This window comes from Aethalodelphis obliquidens, unplaced genomic scaffold (genome assembly GCF_003676395.1).
Source record: "Aethalodelphis obliquidens isolate GAN/ISIS:26980383/991018 unplaced genomic scaffold, ASM367639v1 scaffold6, whole genome shotgun sequence".
NCBI classification, from domain to species: domain Eukaryota; kingdom Metazoa; phylum Chordata; class Mammalia; order Artiodactyla; family Delphinidae; genus Aethalodelphis; species Aethalodelphis obliquidens.
This window is the reverse complement of record NW_020837950.1, coordinates 13,550,354-13,562,862: the sequence shown is the minus strand read 5'-3', so window position 1 is coordinate 13,562,862 and position 12,509 is coordinate 13,550,354. Positions and strand designations below refer to the sequence as shown.

General features: G+C 40.0%; 1 protein-coding gene across 4 annotated transcripts in view; it reads left to right on the top strand.

The window, feature by feature from the left end:
* Nucleotides 1-12,279, top strand: part of PGM2 (phosphoglucomutase 2) — a 136,601-nt gene extending 124,322 nt beyond the window's left edge. For all 4 annotated transcript variants that reach the window (XM_027103185.1, XM_027103182.1, XM_027103183.1 and 1 more), the window contains 5 exons: nt 61-154; nt 1,636-1,765; nt 2,717-2,906; nt 6,297-6,430; nt 11,938-12,279. In XM_027103185.1, coding sequence (XP_026958986.1) covers nt 61-154; nt 1,636-1,765; nt 2,717-2,906; nt 6,297-6,430; nt 11,938-12,040 — 651 coding nt within the window. In that variant the 3' untranslated portion in view covers nt 12,041-12,279. The remainder of the gene's footprint in view (nt 1-60; nt 155-1,635; nt 1,766-2,716; nt 2,907-6,296; nt 6,431-11,937) is intronic.
* Nucleotides 12,280-12,509: the final 230 nt, after the last annotated feature.

The following is a 12,509-nucleotide window of genomic DNA, read 5'->3' as shown; positions in this document are numbered from 1 at the left end:
CTTTCTTTTGCTCTGTAGAAGGTCTAAGGCATTTCTTTCTCTCTTGGATTATCCTTTTAGGAAACATTAACTGGCTTTAAGTGGATGGGAAACCGAGCCAAACAGCTAATAGACCAGGGGAAAAATGTCTTATTTGCTTTTGAAGAAGCTATTGGTAAGAGTTGATCATGATGATCCTGGGATCAGTTAATTTATAGAATGCAAATAAATGGGCAAAGATGTGGATTTGGATTTGGGTTCAAAAGATTAACTGTGAAACAGGAACACACAGTTTGTTTTTCTTCTGTGATGCTCGGCAAATGCTGAACTGTCCTACCCCAAAGTTGGCATCACAGATTTTTTTAGCTGAAAAGAATATCTCACAAATAACCAAGCCATTCATGTCAGGAAGTGAATCCTTTGCCCAGATAATTGTGAACAGTGATGTTCTGTACACGGCTGTAGTAGCTTCAGAATCCTCCTGTTTGGGGAGTTACGATATTTCCTCCCTATGGTATTGATATACAGGCCAAATATAGTTCACTCCCCCTCATAGAGTGCTCTGCAGAGATCTGTCCAGAAGAAAGGAGAAGGCATGGTTGTGGGACTTTCATCAGAGTGACTGTCACCTGAAAGAACCAGCCAGGCTGATGGAAAAACACTTGTCTTAAATGATCACTATCAATGAGCAAAAGAGGAGGGCTAGCAATAGAAACGTGAAATGCAAATGTTTGGGCTGGGGATGTTTTAGCTCTTTGTTTAATAAAAGTTGTTGTACATCATGCTTATTATCTAATACATACTCTTCTAGTTCATACATTCCCTGCAACATAGACACAGGCTCATCATTGAACTAATTCATTGAATGAAGTGTAAGAGCTCAACTTTTGCTCTTATGCTCTCAGAACTGCAATCCTGGCCTGACTATAGCTTTTTATTTAAAAAAAAAAAAAGATTTTCTTATATTTGTTTATCAAATATTTATTGCATATCACTTGCACACTGACTCTGAAAGAAATGGATGACACTGACCTTAGCCTACAGCAGTTTATATAGATCTAGTTAGAAACCACACAAAAGAGTATAGACTAGGTGTCAAGATAAATCATATAACTGGGGATTCAGAGAAGACAAAATAAGCATTGACTAGAACAATTGGAAGCAGTTTTGTGTTTCAGCCAGAGGGATTTGGTCTACACCTGGAAAATGAGTACAGTTTGTCTAGGAGGGAGACTCTCCTTACAGGTTATTCAACAAATGCTTTTTCTTTTTTTCTTTTCTTTTTTGAAATTAAAGCATAGTTGAATTACAATATTATATTAATTTCATGTGTACAACATAGTGATTCAATGTTTCTATAGATTATACTCCAGTTATAGTTGTTATAAAGTATCGGCTACACTCCCTGCGTTGTCCAATACATCCTTGTATCTTAGTTATTTTATATATAGTAGTTTGTACCTCAGCAAATACTTCTTGAAGGCCTGCTATGTGCTAGGCGCTGGCCTAGATTCTTAAATGTAATGGTGATGAATGAGAAGCATTTACATACTGACAACCTCTTATGCAGTAGACCGGGAGCATATAGATGTGTGCTCGCACAGTGTGTAAAGGGACCTACTCCTCAGGGTGTGTGTATGACACGTGTTTCTGCAGGGTATATGTGCTGCCCTTTCGTTCTGGACAAAGATGGAGTCAGTGCCGCCGTCATAAGTGCAGAGTTGGCCAGCTTTCTAGCAACCAAGAATTTGTCTTTGTCTCAGCAGCTAAAGGCCATCTATGTTGAGTAAGTTTCTATTGACTGTTAAATTGAAGTAATGTTTTTTTCATTTCAGTTGTGCAACACAATGATCCAATGTATATCTATATTGTGAAATGATCGCAACAAATACAGTTTACATGTTATCCCCACATGTAGTAATATTTTTTAATGTTTTACTTCGTTCTTATGCATGAGATACTAATATTCTTTCTGGTGTCCTTACTTTGGCTATGAATTCTATTGCCTATAAAAACTAAATAAGGGATCACCTTTTCCTTTTGATATTTAACTACTTAATAGTAGTTACCATTCATGATGACATTGATTCTTAACAAATGAGAACATTAGTTGCAGAAATGGCTAAGGGAAGAATGTGATTTTTAAGTATCCAATGTCAAAAGAGACACATGTGTTCACAAAACATGTTTAGTCTTTAAAGCAATTATTCACTAGTGTCTTTGTAGTGCAAAAGCAGCCAGACACAATACATAAGGTAATGGGCATGGCATGGCTACGTTCCAATAGAGAAACTTTTACTTAGAAATACAGGCTGAGGGCCACAGAGCAGTTCAGCGATCCCTGGGGTAGATTGTTGGACCTCTTTTATAAAATTGGACCTCTTTTTTTTTTTTTGGCAGGGGGTACATGGACCTCTCACTGTTGTGGCCTCTCCCATTGCAGAGCACAGGCTCCAGACGCGCAGGCTCAGTGGCCATGGCTCACGGGCCCAGCCGCTCCGCGGCATGTGGGATCCTCCCAGACCGGGGCACGAACCCATGTCCCCTGCGTCGGCAGGCGGACTCTCAACCACTGTGCCACCAGGGAAGCCCTGAACCTCTTTTTTAATGCTGAATTATTCCTTTGAAATTAGTCGGGGTTATTTGTTTTAGAATATACTGGTTGATACATGTTCAGTGTACCCTGTGCAGAATTATTTGTTCCTCATTTTGCGTGTAATTGTGTTTGTATTGATAGGTATGGCTACCATATCACCAAAGCTTCGTATTTTATCTGCCACGATCAAGGCACTATTAAAAAATTATTTGAAAACCTTAGAAACTACGATGGGAAGAATAATTATCCAAAAACTTGTGGCAAATTTGAAATTTCTGGTATTAGGGACCTTACAACTGGCTATGATGATAGCCAACCTGATAAAAAAGCTGTAAGTAATGTCTTTTATCAATTAACCTCGTCTCTATTTACTTTTTGACTATACTTTGAATAGCTCAACTTAATCATATAATTAATTGAAGCTGATTTTAGGCATTATTATAAATAAGCTATCAAAATATACAGAGAGTTAAAAATCATGAGCTGAAACTGAAGGGGTTCTCGCTAGTCATCTAAGCCAATGCTGTCATTTAATACAGCAGGAAATCGATACAGTCGTCCCTCATCATCTGAGGGTTTCACATCCGCGGATACCGAGGGTCGATTGTACTACACTATTTAATGGACTTGAGCATCCATGAATTCTGGTATCTGTGGGGGGCTCATGGAACCAAACCTCCACGGGTACCGAGGGACGACTGTACTCAGAAGTGTAAGACCTGCCTGTGGTCACACAGCTAATTGGTGATGCTAGGGATAGAATCTGGGTCTTCTGATTCCAAACGCAGCTTTTCCTCTCTTTCAGCAGTTGAACTTGAAAAAGCATCAGAATCACCTGGTGGCCAGGTTAAAACACTGAGTCCTGCAGCCCACCCCTTATTTGTCTTTCTAATAAGTTCCCTGCTGATGCTAATGCTACTGGTCCAACTTTGAGAACCACTGCTTGCTTCCTGCTTAGTTTTACCCTGTTCTCTGAATATATAGGAGTTGTTCGCTGTAAAGCATGAGTTTGCATTCTTCCTACCATGTAGATTCCCCCAGTGGAGTCAAAAGAAGGCTCAAATGTGGCAGAAGAGTATTGCTAACTATGGCAGGGGGGTAGAGGAAGGACAGTAAGAATATCCTTATGAGATATTGGACATTTGCCTTTTTTTTTTGAATTTTTGAATTTTATTTATTTTTTTATACAGCAGGTTCTTATTAGTTATACCTTTTATACATATTAGTGTATATATTTCAATCCCAGTCTCCCATTTGCTTTGATACTCACCTTGTTATATTTTTTAATTTACATCTGCACACAATATGTTTTTAAAGGCAAATAGTATTAAAAGGGTTATGATTAGACATGGCAGTTCCAACTCCTGCCATCTCATTTCCATGTGCCAAGACAACCACCTTCCCTCTTAGTTGTTTCTCCTGGTATTTACCACCAGATTTCTAAACAGTGTGCTCATGTGGTAATACCATGACTTATCAGTGTTAGACTTTATTAATTTTCTATTATGGAGATAGGGATTTAGTTCTTACACTTCCAGCATTCACGACTCTTCTCCCCTGTCCTTACAGTACATTTATACCACAACTCTTGGTGACATCAGATTCCATGCTTGTATTATTATGACTGGTAACTATTTTTTTTTGCTTAGTTAAGTAGTGTACTATGATTAGGTTCCCCTTAATTTGTATAAAGAATTACTTTTCCTTTCATTGATAGCTGCTTTGTTCTTTCATTTGCATGGATTTCTATGTAAGCCTCACCAGTTCTTCCCACATCCTTCAAATACCTCTCAGTAGGGTTTTTGACCTGGACTATTGGTTCCATCTTGTTTCCAATGGCCTCTCTCCTGGTCCCTTCCTCTGGGGAGAGCCTTCTGCTCTCTGGGTTGAACGCCCAGCTGTCATCCTGGGAATGCCCTTTCACCACTCTCTGGGGGTGGGTCCCTTGCTCCTGGACCCCATGATTTCCTCTTTTTATATTTATCTTCCTAAATCACATCCTCTAGTAGCTTCCTAAGAAGAAATGAATGACAGGTAAATTTTTGGAGGTGTTTAGGTCTGAAAATGTCTTACTCTACCCTCATGCTTTATTAACTCACAGTTTGGAAAGCATTGCTCTGTATTTGTAAAGCCGTTGAGCATCCATCATTCATTCACTCAGGAAATAGTTGGGACCTGCTGTGTGCTGCATTCAGGGATGAGAACACCATACTCATTCAGTCCTTTCCGTGCCATTTGTTTTTTTCTCCATGGGAAGACGTTAGGAACTTTCCGCTAAACTTGGGGTTCTACAATTTCAGTGATATGCTTTTAGTATGGGCCTCTTTTCATTCATTTTTCTGGATACTTGGTTGGTCTTTGTTGATCTACGGAGTCATTTCTTTCAGTTCTGAGAAATTCTCTTGATTTTTATCAAAGAAGGACGCTGGATGGTTGTTTTTCAAGTAACCTCTTCCCTTGCATTTTCTGTTCTCACCTTCTTGACAAGTCCTTCTTGACAGGTTCTTAGATGCTGACTCTCCTGGAGTGATGTTCTACTTTCCGTGTTTCTTTTTTCCCACTGTCCATCTATATCCTTCTTTCCTACTTTTGGGGAGATTACCTCAACATTAACTTTCAGTGCTTCTTTGAACATTTCAGCTCTTTTTCTCTAATTTATTGAAAGTAACATCTTATTCTTGTTTCATGTGTATTATATCTTACCTCTCTTAAGGATATTAATTATAGCTTTTTTAAAATGTAGGTCTTGTTTCCTCTGTATTGTCTTTATTTCCCTCAAGGTCTCCTGGGGACGCCTCACTCTCACCCTAATCTCCTGCCTGAGGGTAATAAACTGGGATGCTGAGGCCCCAGAAGTGGTGGAAAGGTGCTGCGGACCTGGGAGGAGGGGTTTGAGCATTCAGTGTGCAGACTCTGACTTACTCTAAGTTTTCTCCATGCCCTGCCCTCCATGGTGCCCAGCGTCCCCAGCTTCTGAGCCCTTCTGGTTCAATTACCCCAGAGATTTAAACCGTCTCCTGATGAGGTGGTTGGTTGACCACGTGGGCAGAAGGTGGGGATTTGGGAGGATCTAATAGCTTCTTTGTCTCACGCCTGCCCTTTGCTGTACCAGGTGCCGTAGGTAGTGAGCTTTACTAGGGCCCTGCAGAACATGCTGACTCGGTTCTTATCTGCCTGCTACAGGGGCTCCGAGGACATTCTTCTGTGTTCCATCAGGTCGCCTCTGCCCTCCACCTGGTTTCTGACTGCCACGATTAGTTGGCAACCCCCTCAACTGCTGCTGCCTCTTTGCCCTTGTGTGTTTTTTGATTTTAATGCTTCAGTCATTTTAGTGGAGTTTGGAGAGCAATCAGCTAAGAATACATCTATCAGAAGCCCTTGAAAGTGAAATAAGCCTAGTGTTTTGTGGGGTTTTGGTAATGCATTATTAATCGGTTTAAAGCAATTTCTTGTGAAAATGATGTGTTTCAATTTTAGTAAAACTTTAGTAGCTGTAATAGAACCATGGAGGTAAAAAGTAATATACAAAGTTAATTTTCACAAATTGCCTTATTATTATTATTTATTTCATTTATACAGAGTACATTTTCTGATTTCCTCAAAAATGTTCTTTTCTTCTTTGTTTTGCATTTACTCTCTTGCTTATTCAGTGGAAAATGTTAGTTAGGTAAGAACAGCTGGTGTTACTACTTAAATTTATAACGTGTAAATTAATTCCTAGGTTCTCCCTACTAGTAAAAGCAGTCAAATGATCACCTTTACCTTTGCTAATGGAGGTGTGGCCACCATTCGGACCAGTGGGACAGAGCCCAAAATCAAGTACTATTCTGAACTGTGCGCCCCCCCTGGAAATAGGTATGCTATGGATGGCAGCTGCTGTGATTTTTATTCCCTAAACTTCCTAAATTCTATTCAGATGCTAAGTAACATATTTTATCTTTCCAATATGTAGTTTAATTAGGAATGTTGTTTCAGAACCTGCAGCACTATTGTGACATTAACAGCCCCTTGAAGCATCTAGGGACAAGAGTGCTTACTTCCTACTTGGTTATTTCCTTCTACCCCAAATTTCCCTGTATGGGAAAATTTCATTCCTAATTTCAGTAATAATAATTAAATTTCCTTTTTCTAGTACTTTATATTTGAGGCTGACACCGATGACTTTTTCTCTTTTTTCTCCATGTCTCTGATACAGTAAATTAAAATGCATTACATGTCCATTCAACAAATATCTTTGAGCACCTATTGTGTGTAAGTCACGCTGGGTCTTGGGGCAGATGAAGAGCCACACAGAGAGTCCTTACCACCAAAGAGCCGATGGTCTGGTAGCTTCAGGGTCGTGCTTTGTGACCTTGGTAAAGGGTTTGAGTTGGTCACTTTCCAACACCTGTAACATTTTGAACTTTATCAGACGTGGTACATGTAGCTAGTACGTGTAAGTGTCATATTACACACCTATTTAACAGTCACTTAGCTATCATTTCTCTATTCAGAATACAGTTCAAAATCAGGAAATTTGGGACTTCCCTGGTGGCACAGTGGTTAAGAATCCTCCTGCCAATGCAGGGGACAGGAGTTCGAGCCCTGGTCAGGGAGGATCCCGCATGCTGCGGAGCAACTAAGCCATGCACCACAACTACTGAGCCTGCGCTCTAGAGCCCGCAAGCCACAACTACTAGCCCACATGCCACAACTACTGAAGCCCGCGTGCCTAGAGCCCATGCTCCACAGCAAGAGAAGCCACCTCAATGAGAAGCCCGCGTACCGCAACGAAGAGTAGCCCCCGCTCACCACAACTAGAGAAAGCCCGTGTGCAGCAACAAAGACCCAGCGCAGCCAAAAAATAAAAATAATTCTTTAAATATCAGGAAATTTTTTTTTAAAGTGAATTAAGTCAGTGCTGTCCAACAGGAATAAAATGTGAGCCACATATGCAACTTGAAATTTTCTCCTAGACACAATTTTAAATAGTGAAAAGAAACATAATATATTTATTTAACTAAGTATTTTAAGTATTAACGTTGCAACATGTAATCACTATAAAAATTATTAATGAGGTATTTAAAAAAATTTTTTTCACACTAAGTCTTCAAAATCCATACAATATTTTACACTTACCACACGTCTCAAATTCGAATGCTATATTTTTCTGGAAATACTTAAAATGTTTTGGGTAATATTTATTTATTTGGCTGTGCTGAGTCTTAGTTGCGGCTTGCGAGATCTTCATTGCGGCATGCAGGATCTTTTGTTGCGGCATGTGGGTTCTAGTTCCCCGACCAGGGATCAAACCCAGGCCCCTTGCATTGGGAGCGCGGAGTCTTAGCCACTGGACCACCAGGGAGGTCCTCTTAATCTGTATTTAGAGTTCCTAAAATTTACAGTTGAAAAAGTAGGTTTTGACACCCAAGTTGTTGGAAACATACTTAAGTTTTCCAATAACTGAATCAAGTGCTAGTTTTCAAATTTGAATTTCAAAATTAATTAACTTAAATGAAATGAAAAATTCAGTTCCTCTGTTGAACTAACCGCATTTCAATTGCACCGTAGCCACGTGTGGCTAGTGGCTACTGTAGTAGACGACACAGGCCTAGGTAGTAATGGCACATGCACTCCAAAGTTTGTCCATAGCGTTTTTCTGGCTTGTGGACCAAAGTTACATTATGTGGAAATAAGAGCAGAGGAAATTTTCTGAGCATCTTAAATCAGTGAGCTAATAGCAGACTAAATGTAGCAGATTAGAGGGGCAGGGAAGATTTGTTACAGCTGGACTTTCCTTAGGCATGAAGAAGTGAGGGCTGATAGCAACGCAAGAAATATTAAAACAAAACAAAACTATAAAACATGGATACAAGAACTCAGAATAGTCACCTGTTGGGGACTTTATCATAAAGGAAATAGCAAGCCACACCCAAATCAGCCCTGAATCTTCTTCTGAATAATTCTCATTCTCACTTAGTGCTTTCATATTTCTGTATCTCATTCTTTTGAAAACAAATGGACATAAGTCCAATTTAAAGATCTATTTTCTCTATATATTTCTTTCCTTTTCATTGTCCTGTGAAAATATGTGTAATATTTTAGAAAACTTTCTTTTATAATAACAATACAACTTACTGTTTAAGGATCTGTGGTATTTACATTTTTCACATGGCTTATTGAGTGGACTTAAATTCAAATATTAGTTTCTAAATTGCTGAAAATACTTTGAAAATTTGTCCTTTTATTATAGTCATTGAAATGTTACTCCCATTTATTAAATGAAACATTAGGCACTAGGTCAGCCCATAGATATGCTGTCAAGGCTCAAGCAAGGCATGAGCATAACTAACACACAACAGCAATAAAGCCATGGCTAAGGTTTCCTTACTTTCTGTTAACATTAGATATTATTAATATATTTTATATCATGAATTTCATTCATTCATGGAATTCCGTAACCCACTAACCCTTTTTTTTTTGCGGTACGCGGGCCTCTCACTGCTGTGGCCTCTCCCGTTGCGGAGCACAGACTCCGGACACACAGGCTGAGCGGCCATGGCTCACGGGCCCAGCTGCTCCACGGCATGTGGGATCTTCCCAGACTGGGGCACGAACCCATGTCCCCTGCATCAGCAGGCGGAGCTCTCAACCACTGCACCACCAGGGAAGCCCCCACTAACCCTTTTGAATAGAAAATCTTTTTCAAATATAAGTCCTGCTTTTAAAAACTATTTTTGTTGGGGTTGATGTCTTTAGTTGTTGTTTTTTGTTTGTTTTTTGTTTTGGGGTTTTCTTTTTGGCTGTGTCGCACAGCTTGTGGGATCTTAGTTCCCCAACCAGGGATCAAACCTGTGCCCTCGGCAGTGAAAGCACAGAGTCCTAACCACTGGACTGCCAGGGAACTCCCTTGATGTCTTTACTTTTGTTCAACTTTTTATTGTGAAAATTTTCAAACCTATAGAAATGTAGAAATAATGTAGTGAATACCCACATACTCCTCACATAGACTAGGGGTTGACAAACTTTTTCTGTAAAGAGCCAAACAGTAACTATTTTAGGGATTACAGACCATATAGCCCTTGTTATAACCACTCAACTCTGCTGTTGTAGCCAGAAAGCTGCCACAGACATAAAAGAATAGGTGTGGCTGTGTTCCAATAAAACTTTATTTACACAAACAGGCTGCAAGCCATAGTTTGCCTACCCTAACCTAGTTTCAGCAGTTGCTAACATTTTGCAATATTTGCTCTCACTCACCATACATATCAATATTATATATTTGGGTTGGTTTATTTGTTTTCTCAGCCATTTGAAAATAAGTTGCAGACTTCAATACTCAACTGCTAAGAACGAGGACACTCTCTTACTATCTCAAGATTTAGGTAATAGTCTCAAGCAAGGTTCTAACGGAGAAACAAAACCAGCAGGGGATATATAGTAAATTCATTGATGAGTTTTGTTTTATGTATATTGTTTTAAGAAAACCAATAAGGGCTTCCCTGGTGGCGTAGTGGTTAAGAATCCGCCTGCCAATGCAGGGGACATGGGTTCGAGCCCTGGTCCGGGAAGATCCCACATGCTGCAGAGCAACTAAGCCCATGCGCCACAACTACTGAGCCTGCGCTCTAGAGCCCACGAGCCACAACTACTGAAGCCCGCATGCCTAGAGCCCGTGCTCCGCAACAAGAGAAGCCACCGCAATGAAAGGCCCGCGCGCCACAATGAAGAGTAGCCCCCTCTCGCCACAACTAGAGAAAGCCCGCGTGCAGCAACAAAGACCCAACTCAGCCAAAAATAAAGAAAGGAAGAAAGAAATTTATATTAAAAAAAAAACAAACAGTAATTATTAGTCAGTGTGCCTTCCTGAGAACTCTTGTTTTCTTCAGAGCACATTTATGGAGAAGGAAAAGAAAAGACTTGTGTAATTCATATATATTTATGAAGCATAATTACGAAATATGTTACCAATGGAGGGGTAAAAGTAATTATAATGACAGCTACATCTATTGAGGTTTTTGGGCCAGGTTCTGTGCTAATTGCTTTCTATAATTTATCTCAATCTATACGACAACTCTCTTGAGAAAATAGTCTTTATCTCAGTTTTACAGATGAGGAATCTGGGCCTTTGAAAGGTTGACTCACTTGCCCAAGGGCACACAGCTAGTAAGTAGTACAGCCAGAATTAATGTCTGTAATAAAATGGATTGTTTTAGTTGTACTGGTTAACTGTTACAATGCAAAAATGATATTAACTAATTACAAAGATTGCCCTTTCCGTTAAAGTTAAGTTTGCATATATTAAAGGTGGTCAAGTATGAAGTATTAAAAGTTTGAATTGAAGGATTTTTGTTTTTCTATTGAGCTTTTTGGTTTTAAGTACTTATAGTAACTCACCTCATGCTAGTAACCTGATATGTAAGGCTGCCACATAAATTAGACACCTGTCTAATTACAAGTCTGTTTTATCTGTTATCAACCTTCCAATTGTTTGCACATAAATGAGTGTTTTCCACATGCTTGAAAACTTGGTTTCCTTAAAGGGATCTAGTTCCCAGGATTTTTGTTTATACTTTAGTTGTGACCCTTTTGTTCCCAAAGTAGAATAAAAAGCAGCCACGTAGCACAGGGAGATCAGCTCGGTGCTTTGTGTCCACCTAGAGGGGTGGGGTAGGGAGGGTGGGAGGGAGACGCCAGAGGGAGGAGATATGGGGATATATGTATGTGTATGGCTGATTCACTTTGTTATACAGCAGAAACTAATACACCATTGTAAAGCAATTATACTCCAATAAAGATGTTAAAAAAATAATAATAAACAAGGGGTCTCAGGGTCTGAGTTCCGGGTGAGTGACCAGCAGGCCCACTAGGAGGCTCCCCATCTCTTCCATCCTGGGAAGGCCCGACACAGGAGGCTGTAGCCGAGCTCCCAATAGTTTGAAGACAAACAGGATCAAGAACATTCATATCCTGGGAGACCAAAGACTTGCCAGCCATGTCATTTGTAAAAGTTCAGCAGGATTTAATGACAGCTGAAGTCATGAAAGTTTTCTCTGCACTGTTAGGTACAGACAGAACTTTTAGGGATGCTAGGCTACAAATTGTGTTTCTTAAAAATTCTTATGAGAAGTGCAAAGGGGTGCTTTTGTTTATAGTAGAGACCTCAGGAAGGCCTTTGCGGAAAATATGAATATTGTCACATGAGTTCTTTGTCTACCTCACAGATGTGTTCCCATGCTTAAGTAACTGGAGTTCTGTTTTGTCTGATTTAGCCCTCCGCTTAAGGGTAAATATCAATGTTAACTGATCTATGTGAGGAATCTTTAAAATATGCTTTCGAATAATCCACTGACCTGGAATTTTTTTTCCCCTTTATTTTGCAGTGATCCCGACCAGCTGAAGAAAGAACTAAATGAACTAGTCAGTGCTATTGAAGAACATTTTTTCCAGCCACAAAAGTATAACCTGCAGCCAAAAGGAGAGTAAACTATCCCAGCCTTGGGCCTAATTACATTTCCTTACAATTAAGCTGAACTTGATTTCTTAAGCAATGTTTTTGTGGGCTAAATAATTTAAACTATTGCTACAAGTATTCATATTTTTTTAATAGACCTACATTCCTCCTTGTTTTATGTTTGAACTTTTAAGGGTAATAAAGAAAGATGGTCAAATCTAACAAACCAACATTCCTGTTAAAAGGTTGAGCATCATCCGAACTTAAAAAATGAAGATTTTGGGGCTTCCCTGGTGGCGCAGTGGTTGAGAGTCCGCCTGCCGATGCAGGGGACACGGGTTCATGCCCCGGTCCGGGAGGATCCCACATGCCACGGAGCGGCTGGGCCCGTGAGCCATGGCCGCTGAGCCTGTGCGTCCGGAGCCTGTGCTCCGCAACGGGAGAGGCCACAACGGCGAGAGGCCCGCGTACCGCAAAAAAAATAAAACCATAAAAAATGAA